Below are 25,733 nucleotides of genomic sequence, written 5' to 3'. Positions count from 1 at the left end.
TAAGTTTTTCTGTAGCAGAAAACATTTATGAGCCTCCATCTTCCACCCTGCGCCAGCTGTCAGTGCGACCATAGCCACATTCCATCATCCTTCTGCCCTTGCAGCACCCCAGGCTGCAATGTTGGGCCCCAGTGGGGACCCGGGCATGCCGGTGGAGGCAAGCGTGGAAGGTGGGGACAATGACTTCAGGGAAGCAGAATACGCTGCCATTAACAACATGTTGGACCAGATCAACTCCTGTCTGGACCACCTGGAGGAGAAGAATGACAACCTCCACGACCGCCTCCAGGAGCTGCTTGAATCCAACTGGGGAGGCCCCCAGTGATGCCAGCCCCTAAGCTCGGGAGCCCCCAGCCATGCCCCAGCCCTGCCTCCCTGGGCCAGGCTCTGGCCTGAGCACTCATCCTCTGGCTTAGACACCTTCTCCAGGGCTGGCCTATGGGTCTCCTGGGGGTCTGCCTGCCTAGGCCACCCTCTGGTACTTCCCTTGGCGTGCCTGTGTCAGCCCCCACCTCCAGCACCCCCTTTTGGGGCCAGGTGTGGGCCAGTGACCCACCCGCCTTGCCCACCTCCCCAACTCCTGCATGCTCCCTAGTCTGCCCAGGCCTTGAGTGTCCACATTAAACGGGTGTCCAACACCAAGCAAACAAACAAAACATTTGTGAAGAATTTTCTTCTATTCTGTGAGTTTGTTTTCAGTTGCATTTTTTGATGTTGTGCTTTTTATATGCTACATTATTATCTTTCTTTGTTTAGTTTTGTTCCATCTGGCCATTGTACAGTATGTTTGCATGGTTGCCATGCTGCTTCTCTGCCTCCTGTCCCTGCCTCATATTATTGAGGGTGACTTCTTTGTGTTTCCTATTACAGTGGAAGCCTGTTTGTTTCCCTCACTCTGCTACAGTCTGGGGCTGGAGGAGGTTGTGTTGTATCTCGTTTTCCCTGAGGGATCGTGACGATTAGGAAAGAATTCAGCTGTGGTGGCTGGACTGTCCATTAACATCCCCCTTTTAGCATCTGCCCTTTCTTCCGAGATGGTATTAAAGATCCTCTACCAGGGACAGGTGACTACCTGGGGTATGTCTGTTCTTCCCTTGTGAGGTACCTTTGGGCTATGGATAGTTTTCTCAACTCAGTGAGGTGCCCTCGAGCCTTCCCTTCCATCTCAGAAAGTCTGCTCAGTGTTCACATTCTCCCATTTTCTCTCTTGTTCCATTCCTCCTCATTCAGAAGAGAAGAAACGTGAGGGCTTCCATTCACTTTGCTTCTCCCTACATTTGGGGGATTTAGTGAGACATCTCAGGATTGCATTGACTCCACAGGCTAGCTTCTGGAAATTAGGAGTGGAACAAGGACACTTTTCCTGTGTCCACCTTGTTATTATCTATGTCCAATATTTAAATTATTTATTTTTATTTTATTAATTTATTTATTTATTCATTTATTTAATTTTTGGCTGCATTGGGTGTTTGCTGCTGCACGCTGGTTTTCTGTAGTTGCTGAGTGCGGGGGCTACCCTTTGTTGCAGTGTGCGGGCTTCTCATTGCGGTGGCTTCTCTTCTTGCGGAGCACAGGCTCTAGGCACGCGGGCTTCAGTAGTTGTGGCTCGCGGGCTCTGGAGCGCAGGCTCAGTAGTTGTGGTGCACGGGCTTAGTTGCCCTGCATCATGTGGGATCTTCCCAGACCAGGGCTCAAACCCATGTCCCCTGCATTGGCAGGCAGATTCTTAACCACTGCGCCACCAGGGAAGCCCTATGTCCAATCTTGATCCAGAATCTCCTCCAACGTTTGGATTTCAAATAAAGAACCTTCATCAAGCACACTTAGAGAAATTTGCTTTTTTCCAATTACCATTGCCAAATGCTTAATGTTAGTTTACCTGTTACCCTTGGCAAGTGACTACATATGTCTGTAGCCCTGCAGTATTTTCAGTCTTTGGTGCTGTGTATCTCACTTATCTGCTTCTCTGTTTTGCTACTGCCCTAGAAATGGGAGAACTTAAAAAAAAAATTCCTTGGCTTTTTGATAGAAAGCAACTCGCAGGTTGGGTCCAAGGTGAAAATGAGTCCCCTTACTGGGTTAAAAACATGAATGCTGTTGTAATTCCTGGTTGTGAATGCTCATAGTTTCACTGCTGAACCATTTTATGCTAATTAATTCTGTGGGATATATCCCTCCTCTTTTAATTTATTCCCTCTTCTTCTCGCATTTCTACTTATAACCATCCCTGCCAACTACCTACATTTCACTGTTAAACTGTTTTTCTAGTGTTCATGATTTTAAAGCTTCCTTGTATTGCCTTTGGGCATTTGGCTGAAATACACTGCCTCCAATTTACAAGTAAATATAGAACAAATCCAGAGACCTTGTACTGGTAACTGGCAATAAAAATGCTAATGACTTAGTGGCAGTGTTTATAAGAAAATGTTAATTTTTAGGGTAAAATTTCATTAGAAATTGCTTTGGGAAATATATTAGTTAATGTTTACAAGTGTTTTTAAAGGAAGGCAAATGATTGCCTCTAAAAAAAAAAAATCTCATGGAAAGCATCTCCATTGAATCCCTCTGTTTTAAAAATACTTTACTTGGTATCTTTATTTTCATTTGTTAAATACAAGGCCATCCTTTAATGTTGTCTCCAGCTTGAAATAGTTTGAGATCCAGTGGATAATTCTGACCAGGAAGTATCATTGGACAGTGGGCAGAGCAGTTAGAGGGAAAAAATATTATAGGACCTTGACGATGGGGACGGGTTGGAACACTGACAATAAATAGTAGGACTGTGACAAAGAGGCTTTCCAAGGGATGTTCATATTTCTTGATCTATGTAATTTGATATTTATTGTATATAGAAATCCAATAACTATTTTGAAAAACCCCACTTATACCAATAATTCTTCTACTTTAGATTAAAAGTACCTAGAAGGCTAGGTATTTCCCATATTTCTTTCCTTAATGTTTAGAACAGGAATATGCCTGGAGCAGACATCCAATAAATACAAATTACTACTAATAATGACTGAGCTACTTTATTAGCATAGAATAATTCCAGGGGCTTCCCTCCTGGTTTGTCTGATCCTAAGCCTTTAAATACGTGTTTATATGTCAGAAAATCAGCATTAGAAACTCTCTGGGGCAAATCATAAAATATTAATTTGATACATGTTTTAAAACTCACCTTTGGTGTTATGAAATAATCCCTCTAGTCAGAAAAAAAAGTCCATTTAAAAAATCTTAAACAGTCAAAGCAGATGTCACTGGTTAAGAGTCCAGTTGATCAATAACGTTTCACAATCTCTATCAGCATCAGGAGAAAGGCACTTAGCATGTCATTCTTAAAACGATCAGCACCAAATTTCCACAGTTGCGTTTCCACAAAACGCAAATGGGTTTTTAATGAGACCCCTAATTTTTCTTCGCTCGCAAACCAATTTCTGCAGGGTCAAAGTTCTGGCCACCACAGATACCGTCCTCCTAGATATAGGAACTCACTTAAGGACCACTTGGTGTAACATTCCTCCTGACAGCGGCTGGAGGCAGGTGCGTTGGACATGTTTTTAACTAACGAACGCAATCGTTTCAATTCATATTATTCTCTTGCCCTAAAAGTATGAGTTGGTTTCCATACCTACATTTTAACCCAGTCTCTTCCCCGGCGAGGCCACCTGTTTGCTCATCTTTCACAGGGCGAGGCGACCAGAACACTTCTGATGCAGCGTACTCTTTGCCCTAAGAGGAGAGGGCTGACGGGGCACCCAGACCTTGCCTCCCCTCGCCGAGGTTCCAGCTCCGAACACCTGCCCCCTTTAGGATTCAGTTCATCCGGCAATAGCCAGAGGGGTCCAACCCAATCCTCCCGCCTGGCGCGGGAGGGACTCGGACAAGGTCCGCGCCACGGACTGGGACAAGGTCCGCGCCACGGACTCGGAGAAGGTCCGCGCCACGGACTGGGACAAGGTCCGCGCCACAGGGGCCGGCTTCCAGGGCACACGGCGGAGGGCAGGGCGAAGGGGCGGAGTGAGCGCCATGACGCCAGGAGCCTCGGCCAATGGAAACGCCCCGCGGCGCCGGCCGAGCCGCCAGCCCATAAAAAGGAGGCGCTCCGGCACTCCTCAGTCTCTTCTGTTCCGGGCTCGGAGCCTACTCCTGGCCCGAGGCCTACGTTATTCAGGTGATTGCGGTCACAGTCCATTGCCCGCCGGCGAAGTTCAGTTGCAGCCCCTGACGCGTCCGAGGGTCCCTCCGGGGCGGCAGCGGCAGGTCTATGGAGAAGGGCCTGGGACGGGTGCAGGCGAAGCCGCGGGACGCCCGGTGCAGCAATGGGTTACCCGAGGGGGAGCCGCCGCGGCCCAGGCCCAGTACGCCCACCGAGAAGCAGCCGCGGCCGGAGAGCAAGAGCGTCCAGCCGGCGGACGGCTGGAAGGGTGAGCGGCCCCGCAACGAGGAGGACAACGAGCTGAACCTCCCCAACCTGGCGGCCGCCTACTCGTCCATCCTGCGCTCGCTGGGCGAGGACCCCCAGCGGCAGGGGCTGCGCAAGACGCCCTGGAGGGCGGCCACGGCCATGCAGTTCTTCACCAAGGGCTACCAGGAGACCATCTCAGGTCAGTGCGCCCGCCGGCCGGCGTGCCGGTCACTGGGGAGGTGGCTGCAGGAAGCGCGCGCCGGCTCCAGTTAGTTCCCGGAGTTGCTCACTCTTGGCGGAGGAAGCCGAGTGCTGTCACTTTCCGAACCCCGCCCTCGGCCCTGGCCCAGCCGTCCGGCCAAGGAGAGGGCCCTGCGTGGGACGCATTTCGGCCGCGGTGGGAGTCAGCGGCCTCTCCACCCGGGGACTAGTTGAAGCGGCCCTCGCGGGGTCCTCCCCGCTCGCTGCACGCGGCCCTCTCCTCCAGCCTCGGGTTGGCGGGACCGCAGTCACAGAGCCTCCCCACGTCCCTTACCCCCGCCCCCGGGTGGGAGCCTGGAGCCCTTGTCGCCTGAGCGCCCAGGGCCGGATGCCCGAGGAACGTGCACCTGGGCTCGTGGAAGTGACGGCTTCCTAGGTCATCTCTGCTCTGGAGGTCTCATTTTTGGTAGGTCTGGGGTGAAGCCTTGGCTTTGTGTGTCTGAAGCCGGGGGTGATTATTTGCTGCAAACTCGGGGACCCTCACTCTCGCTGACTTGCCAGGGTACCCGGGTGTTCCGAAAGTCGTAATTCTCTTTTGTTCACATCCAGTTCACTCCAGCACAGGACTTTGCCAGAATTTGGCATAGTTCTGGGCATGGGCTTTCCTGGAGTTTGAAGTGTGAGGTTTTTGGGGGGTTAGTTTGCTGCTTAAAGCCTTCTCCGCCTTTTCTCCCCCACTCTCCAAACCCCAAAGCAGGAAAGCGACTTCCTGGGAGTCTGGGAGTTTCGCTGGGCTGTGGGACCCGGAGTCTCTCTATCACCCACTTCCCACCCACGCATCCCAAAGGAGCCGGGTTGGTCCAGTGCTTTCGGCGCCTGAGGAGGGTCAGGCTTTTGCCCAGGAGGCCCGAAGTAGGGGGCGCGGGGTGGCGGTGGAAAACGATTGAGAACTTCGCTGCCTAATTGCTGGGTGAGCGATGTTGGTCACTAATTAAAAAAAAAAAAAAAGTTAAAAAAGATCTGACTTGCACAGCTCGGACCAAGGGCGTTGTTTTCCAGTCCACATCTTCTGTACCTCTTGGTGACATTTATTCCTTTGGCCTAAGAAGCCTTCTGCCTTCACCATTTCTCAAAGAATTAACAGTGCTGCTTTGCAAGGTAACCTCCCTGCTCAGATTATTTCCCCAATCAAGTTTCTGGAGACTTCCTGAATAGATTCTGGGAAAAACAGTTATTTTTGCCCAGTCTCCCCCACCCCAAAGGAAGGGTGAGAAATCAGTGTGAGAGGGGTGAGGCACATAAAGGAAATGACACTACATCTTAAAGCCAAGAAATGGATATCTAGTTCTGTGTCCAAGTTTACTTTTTAAACCTTTGTTGGTAAAAGTTTGGAGCCTCAAATACAGAATTTTAAAATGCGAAGACTGAAGAATAAACATTCTTCATTTGGTGAATATTCTACCATTTGGTGATATTCCACGAATGTAATGAACAAACATCTTCTTAGGGCCTTGCTCAGTCTGCCTCTTGTGGACACTGAAAATGTCCACCGCACTTGGTCAGGCTTTGGGAATCGCCCTAATAGAATTCACAGGAGAGAGGGATTTCTGACCTTGAGAGTAGGGGAGGTCCTCCTGACTTTTGAGACCTAAAGTGTCTCAAAAGGTTTACTTAAGAAATGATTAGCAGAAGTTTGTCTCATGAGCCATAGGACTAATGACTGCAAAGAACACTTCATTCTACCTTAGAAGACAGTTCTAGTCAAGTGTTAATTTATTATTTAAAAAGTCCATGGACCTAGGAACAGAAATCAGATTAGGGGGACTCTAATCATCTCCCTACCCAAGGGGACCTGGGGGAGAGGGTGGAATGGGGAGTGACTGCTTAATGGGTTCCAGGTTTCCTTTTGGCATGATGAAAATGTTCTAGGACTGGAGAGTGGTGATGGTTGCACACATGGTGAATGTGCTAAATGCCACTGAGTTGCACATTTTAAAATGGTTAAGATGATGAGTGTTATATGTATTTTACGACAGTGAAAATGTCACAGACCATTTAAGAATTATTCATAGCCATTCATTGAATACTTTTTATGCTCTAAGTGCTTTTTGTGGATGGTCTTTGGTTAATCCTCACTTTTGAGGTAAACACTGTTCTTTTACCCCATGATAAGGAACCTGAGGCAGAGAGGTTGACAGCTTCAGGTGGTGGAGCTGGTGTTGGAATCTAGGCAGCCTGAATGCAGAACTCTTACCTGCTTCCTTCTGCTGCTACTTGGTGAGATATGTCAGTGTATCTTCTCTACTAAGCATTTCACACTGAGTTTGGACCTAATACTTGGGTCACCAGCATTAAAATAAGGTGGAGTAGAATGGAGAAAATCAGTCTATCATATGTAGTAAGGGTAAATGTTTTGAGAAGCTTACAAGTAGGTTTTATAGGTATGATTTTTTTCTGGTATGTACTGGCTCCGGTTGTAGAATGTAGTATTTCTTGTATTTGTTGTGGTCAAAAGTTTGAAAGCCTCTGTCTAGAGGATCACACTTAAGGGCTTAATATTAATTTCTTAGAGGTACATAAATAGAAGACAGAGAGGAGAGGGTGACAAGGATGATGCTGAACTTAAAGGAGTGAACCTGAAATGGTGGTGGTCCAGGCCTTGGACCAACCTGGGTGGGAGAAGGAAGGATACTTTAAATCTATAGAAAATACAGAAGTAAGTAATAGAGAAAACACTCCTACCCAATCCCTAATTTTTATTTCTTTAGAGAGTATAAGTCAATGACCACTATAGATTATTTTGGATAGAAGCAAACTTCTTTGAAACTGTCACTTTTCTATGCTTGTAGATAAGATACTTAACATCTTTTATATCTCTGTATATTAATTACTTGTTACTAGTGTTGACTTAAGTTTTTTAAAACATAAAATAAATAAAATAAGTTGGTACTAGGGCTTCCCTGGTGGCGCAGTGGTTGAGAGTCCGCCTGCCGATGCGGGGGACGCGGGTTCGTGCCCCGGTCTGGGAGGATCCCGCGTGCCGCGGAGCGGCTGGGCCCGTGGGCCATGGCCGCTGAGCCTGCGCGTCCGGAGCCTGTCCTCCGCAGCGGGAGAGGCCACAACAGTGAGAGGCCCGCGTAACGCATAAAAAAAAAAAAAAAAAAAAAAAAAAAATAAGTTGGTACTTTACATTCCCCAAATTATTTTTTTTAGCTCCTCTTGAGTGAATTGATGCTAATTTCTGATGTTTGGGGAATTTGTCGGTTCTCCCTGCACTGCAGTGTATTTTCATGACCCTTGCATGGTACAACTTTCTTTACTTTCCAGTATGTACCTCATTATGGGTGCATCTGTGGTCACCTGTAATGGGGCTCTGTCAAGGTTGTGCAAGTCTCCTGGTTACTGTTCACCACTGGGCTGTAGCTTGTAGTGGAGGGAGGGCTGGAAGAAGACACGATCACCTCTCCCAGGAATGGCTGTCCTTTGAATAGCATCACAGGGTGATCCTTGGACCAGCTCATCTTTATCTGTTGCTATCCCATTTCAATTTAACCCTATCCTAGTTCTCTTACATATTCAGAGAACCTTTGATGAGATCTTCTTTTCTATATATTTCCTGTATTTCCACTATTTTTAAAATTCAGAATCCTAATTAAATTGGAGGGTCTGCTGTTGCCTGAGGTCTTTGATCTTCATGTTCTTGTGTCTGACCCTTCTCTTTCCCTGTCCTCTCCTGGGTATAAATAGGAACAACCTCTTAGATAGTATTATCCATCAAAGGTTAAGTGAATGTAACTTGTCTCATCAGTTGTCCTTTTTATAAGTTTATGGGAGTACACAGGAGTCTTGAGTCTTCTGTCACATTTCTAGTTGAAGTAGGTTTTAGCTTGTCTTATCCAGGATGCCAAGGCAGTTTTCATAAATCAAGTTGACAGTGTCCCAAATTTGGGAAGCCTGTGAGCCTGTATATAATGCAGGAAGAGGAGATGGTATCACAGGTGATGGACTTCTTATAAATTTATTTTATTTTTTAAATTTATTTTTCGCTGTGTTGGGTCTTCGTTGCCGTGTGCGGGCTTTAGTTGCGGCAAGCGGGGGCTACTCTTCATTGCAGCGTGCAGGCTTCATTGCGGTGGCTTCTCTTGTTGCGGAGCACGGGCTCTAGGCACGTGGGCTTCGGTAGTTGTGTCACACGGGCTCAGTAGTTGTGGTGCACGGGCTTAGTTGCTCTGCGGCATGTGGGATCTTCCTAAACCAGGGATCGAACCCATGTCACCTGCATTGGTGGGGGATTCTTAACCACTGCGCCACATGGGAAGTCCCAGAGATGGACTTCATGACTGTTTCCCCACCCTGCCTCAACCATGTTCACTACAAGATGACAACTATTCTCTAAAGCTAAAGCGAGGCAATTAGATGGTTTATTTACACAAAAATGAGTCTTAGCCACTTCATACTGAAACGTGCCAGCACTCACAAAAGGTTTTTCTTTTTGAATCATGAACATCTGTGATTTACCAAATCAGACTGCCATGATGAACTAAGAATTGTAACAACTTCTAAGATGTGATAATACTTATTTATCATAGCCTCCCATATTGTGGGCAAAAGGTAAGTTTATGTCCCATGTTTTAAAGTAGGCTGTAGAAAAGTTAATCTCATTATTAAGAGGTGCTACTTTAGATGTGTATAGTTCATTTAAATCTTGATTCACTAATAAGCTTCATTTTCATTTTGTTAATGAATACTTCTTACATAGGACTTAGTTCTGTGTATTGCCAGAAAAGGTACTATGAATAAAGAAGAAAAAATAACAAGACCATTGAAGTTTATGACTGGAACTTGGGAGTAGTCAAAGTTGATTAAAGCTGTTAAGAGTCATTGAGAATGGAGGAGAAAATCTAGTCTTACTAGTTTCTTTTAAAAATGTATTATCAGGGGCTTCCCTGGTGGCGCAGTGGTTGAGAGTCCGCCTAACGATGCAGGGGACACGGGTTCGTGTCCCGGTCCGGGAAGATCCCACATGCCGCGGAGTGGCTGGGCCCGTGAGCCATGGCCGCTGAGCCTGCGCGTCCGGAGCCTGTGCTCCGCAACGGGAGAGGCCACAACAGTGAGAGGCCCGCGTACCGCAAAAAAAAAAAAAAAAAAAAAGTATTATCTGTTAACATTTTTTTCTGGCCTGGGAGGAAAAGTCCTACACATAACTTTGAAATACTAAACAAATTGGTACTTGTTTTAGTTTCACTGGACTACTAGAAGAAAGTACCACATGGGGCTTCCCTGGTGGCGCAGTGGTTGAGAGTCCGCCTGCCGATGCAGGGGACACGGGTTCCTGCCCCGGACGGGGAAGATTCCACGTGCCGCGGAGTGTCTGGGCTGGTGAGCCATGGCCACTGAGCCTGCGCGTCTGGAGCCTGTGCTCCGCAACGGGAGAGGCTACAACAGTGAGAGGCCCGCGTACCGCAAAAACAAAAAAAAAAGAAAGTACCACAGACTGGACTCTTTAAACAACAGAAATCTATTGTCTCACAGTTCTGGAGACTAGAAGTCTGAAATCAAGGTATCGGTGGAACAATACTCCCTCTGAAAATCACAGGGAATGGGGAGGGGAGTGTGGTCCTTCCTTGCCTCTTCCCAGCTTCTGGTGGTAGCTGTCAATCCTTGGTGTTCCTTAGCTTGCAACTGCATTACTTCCATCTCTGCTTCTGTCGGTGTCCAAATTTCCCTCTTTTAAGGACATCAGTCACATAGGAGTGAATCCACTTTACACCTGTATGCCTTATCTTAATTTAGCTAATTACGTTTGCAGTTACTCTATTTCCAAGGCCACTTTCCGGGGTACTGAGCTTTAGGACTTCAACTTAACCTTCAACACAGTTTAACCTATACCAGTGTTAAATGCTATTATTCATAAGACTGACTGGGAACTTTATAATTTCATTTAATTTATTCACTGAGTGCCAACCACTGCGCTGAATGCTGGGAAACAGGCTCAGCAAAACCAGATATGGTTCCTTCCCTCATGGAACAGACAGTCTATTAGACTGAAACAGATGTTCATCAGAATCACATGAATGAGTGTGATTATAGATGGAGAAATCTAGTGATAAAAAGAACACAGCTCAGTGAGAGCCTTTACCAAAGGAACTTGATCTATGCTAGGAGATGGGAAGTGTGGATGCTTGAGCTGACATCTGAATAACACCGAACACTCCTGATTACTATGTGCTGAGCACAGTTGTGAGTTCTTTACATGTATTGCCTCACTGATCCTCACAATAACCCTACGGGGTAGGTAATATTAGCCGTGTTTTTAGGGATAAGGAAACTGGGGCACAGAGAGAACTTGCACAAGATCATATCTGAAAAGTAGCAGCACTGGGAGGATAGAGAATGAGAATCATCATAATCTCTCATAGTCTATTTAATTTTAATCATAATATTTTACTGATTTATTTGAATCAGCTCCCCTCCCCTTCCCTTTTCGTATCTTCTCTGCTGTTTTCTTTTTTATTTTATTTTATTTATTTTTGGCTGTGTTGGGTCTTCGTTGCTGCGTGCAGGCTTTCTCTCGTTGCAGAGGGTGGGGGCTACTCTTCATTGCAGTCCGTGGGCTTCTCATTGCGACGGCTTCCCTTGTTGTGGAGCACAGGCTCTAGGCACATGGGCTTCGGTGGTTGTGGCTCGTGGGCTCTAGAGAGCAGGCTCAGTAGTTGTGGCACACGGGCTTAGTTGCTCCGCGGCGTGTGGGATCTTCCCAGACCAGGGCTTGAACCCGTGTCCTCTGCATTGGCAGGCGGATTCTTAACCACTGCGCCAGCAGGGAAACCCTCTGCTGTTTTCTTTGTCCAGCTCTAGAAACTCTTCTATGCCTGGGCATTCCCCCACTGACTCATATACCTCTATTTGAGTCCAGTATTTGGTTGAGTCAGGCTGCAGTAATAAAATTTGCCAGGAGAGGGCAACTATCTAATCTTTGATGAATCCTAGGTTATGAATCCTAGATTATATGAACAATTCATAAGTCCAGCTTATGTAATGAATATGTTCCCTGTGGTTATACATTCTCTACTGAGTTTAGGGCAATTAGATGGAGGGATAATTTAGATTGGGGTTAATCAAAGATTGTCTGAATCAAGGTAAATTTGTTCTACTCAAGATTGAGAGGACATTTACTCACTAGAATTTGGTTCTGTTATAGCCTCAGTCACAGTTTTTTAGAAGAGGGACTGTCTGTACTCACCTTTGAATGCCTAGCAAATTGCCCAGCACATGTAGATGACTTGATGAATGTTTGAATTAATTTCTTAAAGACAAGGACACCTTCTTGGGACTTCCCTGGTGGTCCAGTGGTTAAGACTCCGTGCTCCCAATGCAGGGGGCCTGGGTTCGATCCCTGGTCAGGGTACTAGATCCCGCATGCCACAGCTAAGAGCCTGCATGCTGCAGCTAAAGATCCCACAGGCCGCAACTAAGATTCCGTGTGCAGCAACTAAGACCTGGCACAGACAAATAAATAAATATTGAAAAGAAAAAAAGACAAGGACCCTTTCTTAACACTTGTCTTTCTTCTACCACAGTGCTCTGTGCATAGGTGCTCAATAAATGCTGGCTTTTTTATACACTAAAGAAAAACGTAGGGGATTAGCTTTATGGAAAAGCCATGGAAGTTATTTCTACTGGATCTCCTGAACACTTCTATTCTAGGTCAGAGGTCATCCTTTAGACATCTTTGTGTCCTTCATAGAGTCCTGTGCCTGTAGAAACTCACCTTTTTGGCGAGATGGCTTCTTCTATATCCAGTCAACATATTATTCCAAGGTATCAATTGAAACAACTGGGGTGTTTCCCTGGCACATCAAAATTCTCATGGGGAAGAATCTCTAGAAAATCTGTCAGGATTGCAGTTTTTAAATTATTGTAGAGGTGTTCAAATGTACACAAAATTAGAATAGTATAATGAGTTTTTATGTGCCCATCACCCAACCTTTAACATAAACATAGGTTTTGCTTCGTTCCTCTTGTCACACACCTTCCCCCACTGAATTATTTTAAAGCAAATCCTAGATATGTCACTTCATTGATAAATACTTTACTATATCTTGAAAATAGAGACTTAAAAATATTATCATACTTGAAATCAACAGCAATTCCTTAATAGAAAATATCTAACCAATATTTACATTTCTTTGATTTTTCTCACAGGTATCTCTTTACAAATTGGTTTGTTTGAGTAAGGATTCAGACAAGATTCACATATTATATTTGATAAATGTCTTCAAGTTTTTAAAAAATTTGTTAGTTTGGTATTCTTTTTTATCCCCTAACAATTTGTTGAAGAAACAGGGTCATTTGTCCTATAGAATTTCCCACATTCTGGGTTCTGCTCGTTATTTTTCTCACAATTTAATTTAACATGTTCCTTTAGCTCCTGTGTTGCTTTATATACTAGCAGTTAGATTTAGACGCTTGCCTTCCTGCTTCTCCCCACTCTCACCCCCACCAAATAACTCTTAAATTTAGTCAAGAATACTTCATAGGTGGTGGCATGTGCTTCCATCGGTAAGCAGTTAAATATCTAGTTGTCTTTTTGTGATGTTATAATCGATTAGCTTTAAGTGTTATCAGCCAAAGTTGTCCATTACAGAGCTTTTCACCAGCATTTCACTTGACTTTAGAAGCCATTGGTGATTGCCCAGATCCAGTATTTTTTAGAAGTTGAAAAATAATGATGTTTGGTTCTTTAATTCCTTCTGAATTTATTAACTGGAGTTCTTCTATAAAGAAGATATATGGGAACTCTTTAGGCCATCTTTGCAACTATTCAGTAAGTTTAAAAGTATTTTAAATAAAGCTTAAAGATATATAAGGTTGTTAATTTCTCTAATATATTTCTTTAATTCTGCACTGGAGATTGACCTAATTATGCCTCAATCTAGAAGCCATAAAAGAAAATAATTGTTACTTTATATAAAAACTAAGAACTTTTACAGGTCAAATACCAACAGAAATGACAAACTGGGAAGAAATATTTACAATTCATTTTGTAGACAACAGGATAATCATACTAATATAAAAGAGATGCTAGAAATTAATGTGAGAGAAAGGCCAAAAACACAATTGAAAAATTGGCAAGACATGTAAGCAGACAATTCACAGGAAAGGAAATACAAATGACTTTTAAATACATGGAAAGATGCTTGACCTCACCTTCAATAAGAGAAATGCATACAGACCACCCAAAGATATACTTTTTCCTTGTTTGATTGGCCAAAGTCTAGAAACTTGATACTGCATTACATTATGGAAGTTATAGGGAAACAAATATTACTGTTGAGAGTGTAAGCTATCTTTATGGAGGATAATTTGGCAACATCTATTAAATACAAATACACATATCCTATTTGAAAATCCTGCCTCTGGGAATTGCATACACGAAATGACATATGCTCAAGGTTAGTCACTGCAGCCATGAAAAGAACCATCCTATATGTCTAGTCCCTTAGAATGGCTAAATGATGCAGAGGAGTTATGTTGGGGGGGGGACAATAAAATGTTTATATTGACATTAAGAATTGGAGGATACACAAGTGGTTATATGTTAATCAGGGATATGAACTGGGCAGATGGCAGACCACAGTAGAAGCAAGACTTTTCACTATATTTTCAGTTTGTTATTTTTGAAGTATGTACATGTATTTTCAGATAGATAAATTAAAAACATTGTGACAAAGTTGTTTCAAATCTAGGAGCAAAGGAAATACAACTTTTTAAGGGCTAGCTAATGAGAAAAATCTGGTTACTGAAAACCTTTACCCTGGAATTAGAGAAAAATAGTTAGATGTATATATTTGCAAGCCTGATCTTCATTGTGATCCATATAGTGTAAAGAAAGAGACTGAGTTTGAATGTGACCTTGTCCCTTAACTATCTGTATAATTACTGGCATGTCTCCAAACTTAATTTTCATCTTTCTCTTTTTATAAAAAATGGTAATACCTGCTTTGCCTGGGCTCTTACAAGAATTAAGAAGGTATGCGAAAAGCACCTGATGCTTAATGTATTCCTTCTTTTGTGATGAGGAAGAACTATGGGGTTGGATTAACTGGAAAGTGTTCTAAGAATGTGGGATACTCTGGAGCCCTGAGCCACCATGTAAAAAGTCCAGTTACTCTGAGGCTGCCATGCTGTGAGGAAGCTCTGCCACATGGCGAGGCCACAACTGGGTGTTCCGGCCGATGGCTTTAGCTGGGGTCCCACCCAACAGCTAGCACCAAACACTAGACATGTGAGTAAAGACTCCTCCAGGTGATTCCAGTCCCCAGCCAACTAGTCATCCCCACTGAGCCCCAGACATTGTGGGCCAGAGGCCAGTCATCTCTCCTGTGCCTTGTCTGAATTCCTGACCCGCGGAATCCCAGGACATAATAAAATAGTTGTACACCACTAAATTCTGGGATGTTTTGTTATGCACCAGAAGCAACTGGACCAGATTTTGAGATGAGGGTGGTTAGAATTTGCATTTGTGCAGAGGAAAAGGGAGTGACTTAAACAGGCCAAGAGATGGCATGGTGGTTTAAGGCTAGAAATTCAAATTTGTGAATTATCGGTGTAAATCTGAGAGTTAAGCTTGGAGAGTGCCTGAGCTCCTCAAAGGAGTGAGAAGAGGAGATGTCAGCATTCCGACACTAAGGAGAGTGAGAGAAGAACCAGCAGAGACTGCCCGAAAGGGAGATGTGAGAGGCAGGAGATCCAGGAGTGTAAGTGTTGGCAGAAAATGGTTTTAAAAGGAACGTGGAACAGAAGGAAAAGGTTCCAAGACATAGTAGACTTGAGTCAGATTGCCTGGCTTCAAATCCTGTTACTGACCAGCTGTGCCTTAATTGCTTCATCTGTAAAATGGGGCAGTTAATAGTAATCATCCATCTTATAGGGTTATTGTGAGGATTAAGTGAGTTAGTACATATAAAGTGCTGAGAGAAATGCCCAGCATGTATGAAGTGTTATAGACATTTTGTCTGTGTTAGCAGTGAGTACTGAGATTTTATTTGAAGGTGTTGTTAGTAGTTTCAATAGCTTAATGTGCTCAGAAGCCAGATTGTAGGACTTTAGGGAGTAATATAACAAATTACAGAAAATAAGAAATTTTTTGAGGTATTTTTTCCTGACTGGTAGGATCATGTGAGCTTCCCCTTGGTGTGTATCAAGGCAGCAATGTGCTGGTTGTTGGTGAATGAAAGTGTTAGGTGTTGGAGAGAAGAGTATGGGGCACCCAAACCCTGGGAAGTGGGCCAGGTTGTATGCGTGTGATCTCATATGATCCTCCTGTCAACTTGGAGGCTGTACTCATTATAGAGTTGGAAACTGAGAGGCCTCTGGTCACTTGCCAGAGGGCACAGAGCAAAACCCAGGTGTGTGATGACAGTGCTCATGTTCCAGTGGACACCGTGCCCCCTCAGGTTTTAAGTGCCTATGTTACATTTTCATATGAAGATCCATTTAAGATGTGAGCAGTGTAATCCATAGGCATTCTGTTTTTCTTCTTGAGTTCTAGCAAACAGCCAAGTAGTTTTAGTTTGAGGCATTTCTTAACATCCTGACTTTAAGATAGCTCATGAAATTTTTAATCAGGGGAATTTGTGAATAATTGCAAAAAAATTTAGCTACAGCATGTTTGCAACTGTGTTGAAGTGTATACACTTGAATGTTGTATATTCTTTTTTTTATTTGTTTGCTTTAAAGCATACACGACATAAAGTTTACCATTTTTAAGTATATAGTTCAGTGGCATTAAGTACATTCGCATTGCTGTGCGACCATCACCTCAGTCTATTTCCAGAACATTTTCGTTATCCCAAACTGAAACCATATTCATCAACCAATAACTCCCTGGTCCCCTTTTCTCTCAGCCCTTGGTAAACTCTGTTTTACTTTCTGCATTTGCGTATTCTAGGGACCTCGTATGAGTGGAATCATATCATTTTGTCCTTTGTGTCTGGCTTATTTCACTTAGCATAATGTCTTCAAGGTTTGTCCGTGTTAAGAGCATCGTTTTAAAGTTAGAAAAGTACCGTTTGGTCCTTGTTTGAGCCAGTAACTCATCTGTAGAATGTTGTATGTCCTTAAATTTGTAAGTATTTTATTTTCTTATTTTAAGAAATCTTTAGAATTGAAGATATATTAACTGTGTGCATATTTATTTATCAAACATCAGGCCTGTGAATGACCCTGAGCTAACTGTTAAAAGGGAAGCAAAACTGGTTGGCATTGGCTTGGCCCTCAGGGAGCCTCTGGTCTGTGCTAGCCGGGACCAGCACTAAGTTCCTGTAGAGAGGAGCAAGTGGGGTCCTGTGTGGTCAGAAGGAAGGTGGGTTCTTATGGCAGAGACTTGAAACCACAGATGACTATGGAGGAGGTAGATTTTGAGCTGAACCTAGAAGGAAATTCATTTTGAATTTTTTTTTTTAAACAAATAGTCCATGATAGGTAAGAGAAGATTACTCTCTTAGGTGTTCTGGAATAAAAGGAATACACTAATATTCATAGTTTTCTGCACCACAGAGTTAAAATTAAATGAAGCTTTCAAAGCAGGTTTATTTTAAACTTTTTAAAGATCAGCATGGGAAGGCATTAGGGTTGGCTTCTTTCTCTGATGTCTCTAAAGTCCATTTTGACCAGTCAGCCCTTCTAATGAACAACTTTACCTGAACACATGTTGCTTGTCCAGGCTTTATAATCTGGTCGTTCATTTCCTCTTGCAATTCTTCCTTCTCATTAATCCCCTTGGTTACTCGTGCCCCAGGTCCTGACTCTCATACTTCCTGAATATCTCTAGACTCTCTTACCTTCTCTTGCTCTGACTCTTAGTCATCTCTCACTTCTTTACTGGCTGTCTTGCCTCCTGGCTTGTCCTGCTTCCATCCATCAGTGCCAGAGTGATTTTACAGACATCGAGTAGATAGATCTCTCCCTTCCAGAAACACTTGACTGATTTCCTCCTGTCTTTCCTCACCACGGCTGTAATGTTTCGTTGTGTTCCAGCCTCTTGCCTGCATTTTTAAATTCTCTTCCATCACCACCTCCTCACGAGGGCAAGTGAGCATTTTAGTTTAGTGCATAGCTTAGTGCATAGGCTGTTTTGAAAATCCACTCTGTCTCCTTCTCACACTGGAGCTGGAGACTGAGGCAGAAGTCCTACATGAGGCTTGTTCTGCAATATTTGGCCCTTATGCCTGCTCTCTTCCTCTAACTGTTCCTCTTTTTTTGTTTTTGTTTTGGCTGCTAACCATGAGAATCCTCCCCCCTGCCACCTCCACCAATCAACACCTTTTGCCTCTCTAGAGTTCTGTGAACAAACCTCCAGGTTTAGGTGAGGAAATTGTCAGTTGCTGGGTTGACATTTTTTGAGATCTGGTTGGTCCAGATGCTGTTTCAGTGAAGTTCATGGCTACTGGTGTGAGGCATGATCATACATGTATTCGTTTTTATTCTAAATAGGAATCAGAGCCCAGTTCAACGGAGGCCATTGACAAATGTCCCAAACAAGGGATTTGTCACTAAAATAGCTTAAAATACAATTACACCGATGGTATAGTTTATGCACTCGCAGTAAGATGTTCATGAGCAGTGATGAAGGTACTGGGTGCTGGAGTTCAACTGAGAGGCTGCTAACTCGGCGAGGACTCTGCAGAACTCCAGACCGCTTTAAGGTAGAGCTGCTGTAGATCACAGCTCTCTAGCTGACCACGCCTTCAAGATATAAGTGCTTCTGTTAATGCACAGGCAACTGTGGAGGAGTGCCACTCTGGCTGCCCATCAGAAACAATTTGCCTTTCGGCCACAAGGGTAAGGTGCAGTTAGCTGACAGCCTCCAGCGCCTTCAGGATTTGCCTCAGTGGAGGCCAAGCTTAGCCCATGCTGTTTTTTTCTCTCATTTTAATATCTACCTCTTTCTTTCTATACCCCTCCAGCACAATAAACTGAGCCTTTTCAAGGGTAGCCCTTTACAAGTGAAGTAGTTTATAAGAGGGCGACAAGTCTTTTAGCTACATATTTAGCATGTTAGAAATGTTCACTGATATAATATTGATGCTAAGGGTCCATTGGGTGTTTCTCAAACCATTTTAGTGTTAACAAAGACTCATCCTGGTATAATGGGAAGAACAACTACTCTGGACTAGTCACAGCATCTGCACTAACGAGTTTATGACCCTGCACAAGTCACTTTCAAGACTATTGTGGATCTGGTCTGCGGGGAAAGGCAGTTAGACTAGAGTTGGATTGTCTCGCCAAGGTCTCTGTAGTATGGGCACGCTTGTTGGCATTCTCTCTTTGCTCACTCTGTTGACTTCCAGCAGCTGACAGGTGAGGTCCTAGCAAGGACCTTAGGCTTCTTTTGTTGCTAGAGGTGCTGTTTTCCTTTGAAACATTCAAGCCACACAGATGGTTTCTACGGTAACAGGTCTCTCTTATTTTTCTTGTGACGCAGATTTTTTAAAAGGTTCTTCATCGATATGCTCTTTAGGGTTGGTGATCTTCTAACCTATAGCCCCTTTGCTTGGACAAAACATTTATTTAAAGAATTTCCCCTCAGGAGTATTGTAGACACTTCTCCAAGTAGTTGCTAGTCATACTAGCACTTGAGGTTTCAGTCTATTAATAAAGCTTTTTATCAGTTAGAAGAGGAATTGTTGGATTCGTTGGTTAAACAGTAATGCCAATAAAACTGATATTCTGTTAGAATCATGACATTTTATTTTACTTTTAATTTTTATTATGTAAAATTTCCAAACACAAAAGTAGACAAAATTGTATGAGGGACAGCTGTATACCTACTACCTAGATTCAAAATTAACATTTTGTCATATTGGTATGGTCCGTTCTTGTACTGAGAGCAAATCAGAGATGTGTATTTAGAGGTGAAATGTCACCCTTGAAGGTGTTTTTCTTCTTAACCGTTTATACTATCCTATACTAACCAGTAATTCCTTCTTATCATTTAGTACCTGATCTACATTCAGATTTCCCCAGTTGTCCCAAATGTCTTTCACTCACGATTTGTTCAAACTAGGACCCACTCAGTATCCATACGTTTGCATTTGATCATTAGGTTTAAATCTAGAAAAGTTCCTACTACCCTCCTCCCCCTGATTTATCAGAGATTGTCAGCTCTCCTGTAAGATACTCCACCTTTGAGATTTGTGTGATTCTTTTCTTCTTGCTTTCATTTAATCTGTTTCTCTATCCCTCATATTCCTGGGAACTGGAAGTTAGGTCTAAAGCCTTGATTAAACTCAGGGAGAACCTTTTTCTTGGGAATGCTGTTTTCTTCATGCAACATCATGATGAGGAGAGACACAATGTTTAGATCCTGAAGATTGTAAGACTCTAGCTGGTTTGCAAAGCTATCTTTTACTGGTTTCCTAGGATAAACTTCCATAGAGAAGTTCCTTTTTTTAAAAAAAAAAAGCCTTTTTATTCGTTTGAAGATTTAATGTGATTCTCCTTTCCCCTGAAACTGTTCCAGTTTGATTTCGGAAAGTAAAGGTCAAAGTAGCATTAAATTACTGAATTTTCCTGCATATAAACCAAATAAATAGTTGGCTAAACAGTATTTTGTGACTGAGGTGCACCAGCTCTGGGCTCTAGCAGATGGTTGTTATCAGGCCACTCTTTCTAGCTGCTCTCCTGGGGCTGGCGGTTAGCTTGACCCTGTCTTCTCCTTCAGCCTCCGTATACGTAACTATTGATATTTTATTTTTCTTTTAAAGAATCGGATTTGCTCTCTTCATTTCCTTTGCTGTTCTAGGCCTTGTCACCTCATGGCTGCAGCAACTCCTGATTTGGCTTTCCAGCCACTGGGCTCACCAGGTTCAGACTTCCGGTGGCTGGTGATCAGGCTCTCATCTGGAAGTCAGAGGACAGGGGTCAAAATCCAGCCCTCAAACCAGCAGTTGGCTCTTCTTCAGCAGGCACAGCATCAGTTTCCTCATCTGTCAAATGAGGATAATAACTTTTGACCAATGCAGAGAGTGGCAGGACTTGAAAGAGGTTATGAACTAAATGTAAATTTTAACTTGAAAAATGCTCTAAAACAGAAGGGAATTTGGTTTCTGCCCAGTGCATGACCCATCCAGGCAGTGTACCTCTCCTTTTATTGTTTCTCACCTCTGTATTTCATCTCATATAGTACCTCCTTTCCTCACGCCCTCTAGAGAACCCTCTCTTCCTTTCCTCGTATCCATCCTTAAGGCCTGGCTCAAATCTTTATCTTCAATTTAGCTGTATTTCTTCTCCTGGCCCATAATTTTCCCTTTTTGTAAACTGTTGCTTTTGTAGTTTAGCTATAGTCATTATCCAAATATTTTTACACATAGACTTCTTATTTCCTCATATCTTAAGGTTCTTGAGGTCACAGTCTGATATATTTGTGTCCAGCTTGGAAATTAGTACAGGATTTCTATGAAAACATGATCATGTTACCTTTGAAACTGGTTTCTAGTGCATTGGCTGTGGGGGCCCATTGGTTTCTTAAATGGCTGATATTTTTCCTGGGAGATGGGTACAACTTTCTTGTGTGAGGTCCTCCTTCCTCATTTTTTGCTGGGCCATGTGGCCCTCTCTGCCACCTGCTCTGAAGGTGGCTCCAGCTTCTTCCCTTTGTCTCTCCTGGTCACTCACCCCACCACCTCCAACCTCAGTCTCTCTTCCAGGCCTCCTGTGCAGAGCTCACAGTGTTCCGTGCAAGTTGTCACCCTGTGACTTGGTGACTGTAGTGAGGGTTTATGGAGAAGAATTATATTGCCCACTGTTTGGCCTTGCTGAACAGCAAGTTAGAGCCAGTAGTGGGTCCATTTTCAACCTTCATCCTTTTTCACCCCTTAAAATCCTACGCTCCCAGCTTGACTGGTTATCGGAATCATTTGGGTTTTTAAAAGACGTAATCCTGGGATCACCCCGACACCCAGTGAATCAGGCTTTATCAGGGTGGCTTGGGAAGCTGTATTTTCCAAGGCTCCCTATGATTGGCTGTATTGGGGAGCCACTGTTCTAAAAGATGATCCCTTGTCCCTTAATCATTTGTCATGAATGATAGAGACTTGCACACCCTGCTGGTACTTATTTGTCGGATAGCATTACAAATGGTTCCATAACATCCGTCAGTGTGAAATCTCATGGCATAAGTGAAAGTAGGATGATAAGGGATGAGCCTATTAAAGGCTTTGAAGCAAATGGATAGTTTATCAGATTGGTGTGCTCTTTCTCTAGAACTGCTGCACACCAGACCTTGTTACCACCATCTGTTTTGTAAATTCCATTTTCAGTTAAACAGCTGGATTGTGAAAGGTATACAGAATTATCCAATTAAAAAACTAAATTTGACAGGTGTGTATTTTTTTTAATGATTCCTTGAATAACTGTGTTTCTTTCTTTAAACAGCCTTTTAAGGATCTTATTTTCCACAAATAAGAAACTTTTACCACAGATTTTCAGAGTAGTTAAACTGTGACCAGAATGAGAGTTCTTTGGCTTAGGTAACTTTGAGAGTTAATAGTGTATATGATTGGGAACCTTCGGTTTTATCCATGAATAAATCTGAATAGTTTAAAACAGGTGCTTTTCTCTTCCTCAGTACAGAAAGCCACTAGCCGTTGTTGTGCACATCTCAGAAGCTGACCAGTGGAGTGGGAGGGTAATTCTGTTGTAATTTGGCATTGATTTCCAACACTCGCAGAGTTGTGCAAACTAGGAACCTGGGAGTCATGTTGAATTCCTTTTTCAAAACCATCCTCTTACTTGTGAGGACCCTGCCACCCAGGGCACAGTCTGCACAGAGCTTGAAAGAGAACTCGGGTCTCTGGACTCTTTTAACTCATTCCTTCTACTTTACCATACTACTTCTTGAACTACTGTGCCTGTGGTTCCCTAAGAGCCAGTTAAGTAATTGTGGGTAGAGAGATTTTATGTGCTTCCATTTTCTCATTTCAGTGTTTTAATGTCTTACAGATAAACTGTAACAAACATTACTGTTGTGATCAAGGAAAAGGTCTTTTTTTTTTTTTTTTTTTTTTTTTTGCGGTACGCGGGCCTCTCACTGTTGCGGAGCACAGGCTCCGGACGCGCAAGCTCAGCCGCTCCGCGGCATGTGGGATCTTCCCAGACCGGGGCACGAACCCGTGTCCCCTGCATCAGCAGGCAGGCTCTCAACCACTGCGCCACCAGGGAAGCCCAAGGAAAAGGTCTTAATTAACTTCATATATGAAACTTGTCTCTCAGGGAGAGATGTTGTGTTCATAAAAATGGCTGCTGAGAGGATGGGAAAAGCATACTGCTACTGTATTTGCTGAAACATGCATATCAATACTCTTTTGAGGGCAGCTAGCACATTTATTTCCATAGCCTTGGCTACGTATTTTTTCCCCAGCTTTATTAAGATATAATTGATATGTAACATTGTATAAATTTAAGATGTGCAATGTATTGATTTGATACACTTATATGTTGCAATATGATTACCACCCTTTTAAGATCTACTCTCTTAGCAACTTTCAAATATTTAATACAGTATTGTTAATTATAATTAAAAAGCTATGTGTTAAATCCCTAGAATTTATTCATCTTCTAACTTGAAGTTTGTACTCTTTGACGAACCTCTTCCCATTTCCTCCACCCTCCCAGCTTCTTGTAACCATTATACTCTGTTTCTACAGGTTCAGCTTTTTTAGATTCCACATGTGAGATCGTACACTGTTTGTCTTTCTCCGTCTGACTTATTTCACTTAGCGTGATGCCCTCAAGGTCCATTCATGTTGTCTTAGCTATATTTTAGTTGCTTAGATGCAACATGGGAATTTATCTCTGCCAAGGATGGCAGGAAGGAAAATTTCCCAAGTAACCGAACTTTGACTTTCTTTGCAATGCACTGGATCTTTCCTGCTGACAAACTTGCAGTTTATGAAGTACGTTCATGGAGCATATCAGAGCTGTGCAGCAGCTCTGCCTACTTCAGCAGATGGTGCGAATGGTTGTCTAAAGTCATCTTAGTTTCTGTCATTATGTCAGTCTGTGGAATATTCGGGTTCATGCTTATTTTGGCCAGTTTACAAATGTTAGCTCTGTCTTGTTAAATGCAAAACGCTGTGCCTGTAGGAGTACTAACAAGAGGTGTATTACCATGATGGAAATGAAAGCAGAGATAGTGATTTTCTTTTCTCTTTTAATTTGTTTTAATGTTGCTCGTACTCATAGGACAAACTTTTCAAACAGGAGGTAGAAAGCAAAAAGTTTCAGTGCCACACTCAGGGCAGAAGCCTTTGTTTTAATTGCAGAGCGTGATTTAGGGAGGTTTCTGAAGGCGTTTGCAGCATTGCGTGAAGCAGGCTGTGTCTTTCCTGTGGAATCCTTCTCTAGCCCCAGTCTTGTGCAAGGGTAACCTCAGTTGCTTGCTTTTCTTTCAGGAAAAAAACAAAACACCAGCATGTGTATGAACTCCTCAGTTTAAAAAATCTTTTTTTTATTAATGAAATATCTCAAATATACAAGAAAAGGTATAAAGAACTAATTTAGCCAACATTCATCCAATTTTAGCAAACCTTAATATTTTGCTATAATTGCTTTAAAAAATACAAATAAAGTTCATAGTTATCTCTTTCTGATCCTGCTAGCCTCCCTGTGCAGAGTTAACCACTGTCCTGAATTTGATCTCTTACTCTCATGCCTATGTTTTTACTTTCATTTTATGTGTGTGTCCACAAACAACAGGTAGTATTGTTTCTACTTCATTTAAATGGACATACTCTTGTCAATGAAAATAATTAATCAATAGTCAATCTAAGTAAGAAATGGAAAATTTTATTTGAGCCAACCTGAGGATTATAACCTGAGAGACAGTCTCTCAGAGAACTTTGAGAACTGTTCTGAAGCGGTAAGCGCGGAGGTCAGTACATATGTGATTTTGACAAAGGATAATCAAGCACACATCTTGGTCGAAGGTTACTGCTACTCACAAGGAAGAGAGATACCTTAGTTAATGGTTTTAGTGCTTTTCTAAGTAAGATGTATAATTGTTCTTCTGATGCACATTTAAATTCCTAATATTTGTTATTACCAATAATGTTGCAATGAGAATTCTTATGTTCCCTTGGCCACATGAGTTTCTTTGGAGTCTTCTAGTTTAAGGAAGTAAATCACAGGGTAAAGACTGAGATATTAATTAGATAAAATGGAAGATCTCTGTTTAGCTCTGGCTCTGCATGGTGTGTAGGGTATTGTGTGGAAACTCCAAAGCCTTCAGCAACAACACTTACCTCCAAGGTTGGGAGAAATCAACACAGATAAGTGGTACCAGGAAGTACAATGAAGTAAGTACTCTATGCTGGTTGAGGCAGCTCTCATGTTAGAGGGTTTGGGCCAGTGATTCAGATCTTTCTCCACTAAATCAGGTGGGCTTATCTTTGTTAGCCCCTCGAGTTGATTTAATTCCAGCCAAGAGCGAAGAGGCCTGATGCCTTGTTAGGTCTCACTCTCTGCGTCTTGTTCTCCCTTAATTTGAAAACCAGTAAGCAGACCCCATTCTCTCTTTCCTGTCCCTTAGGATGGACACATGTTCAGCATTCCAGGTCTTCTTCCATTGTCTAAATGCTGTCCTCCAGGAAGATGGATCATCTGTGCAATTCTGACTTCCTCAGAGATCTCTAATTTTTGGTGCTGATCACAAAACATCCAGGATAGTGCTAATTACTGTTAACACTCATGCAAAAGAAAGTTCCTTAGATATAATTTTCCTTTTGTGTGGAATTTCCCCTAGGAGTTTCCTTTTACCCCAGCAGAAACAGGTCTGTGTTCCTTAATATATATGATGTATCAGTAGGAGCATTTTCAAGATGTAAAGATTCTATGTGGCAGCACAGAACACGGAATACCTCAAAACAGCGGCTCTCAAAGTGTGGTTCCCAGACCAGGAGCATTAGCATCTTCTGGAAACTTGTTAAAAATGCAAATTATCAGGCTCACCCAAACCTCCTAAATCGGATGCTCTGGGGGTGGGGTCCAGGGATTTGTGTTTTAACAAGCTCACTGGGGGAGTCAGAACTTCTGCTTCAGAGGGTGCTTAAATACTTTGGGTCAT

General features: G+C 43.0%; 1 protein-coding gene across 1 annotated transcript in view; it reads left to right on the top strand.

The window, feature by feature from the left end:
• Positions 1 to 4,139: 4,139 nt before the first annotated feature.
• GCH1 (GTP cyclohydrolase 1) overlaps positions 4,140 to 25,733 on the top strand; it is a 51,771-nt gene continuing 30,177 nt past the window's right edge. The window contains exon 1 of the mRNA XM_032623733.1: positions 4,140 to 4,604. Coding sequence (XP_032479624.1) covers positions 4,265 to 4,604 — 340 coding nt within the window. The 5' untranslated portion in view covers positions 4,140 to 4,264. The remainder of the gene's footprint in view (positions 4,605 to 25,733) is intronic.

Source organism: Phocoena sinus, chromosome 2 (genome assembly GCF_008692025.1).
Source record: "Phocoena sinus isolate mPhoSin1 chromosome 2, mPhoSin1.pri, whole genome shotgun sequence".
In the NCBI taxonomy this organism is placed as follows: Eukaryota; Metazoa; Chordata; class Mammalia; order Artiodactyla; family Phocoenidae; genus Phocoena; species Phocoena sinus.
This window is presented reverse-complemented; position numbering and strand designations above follow the sequence as displayed.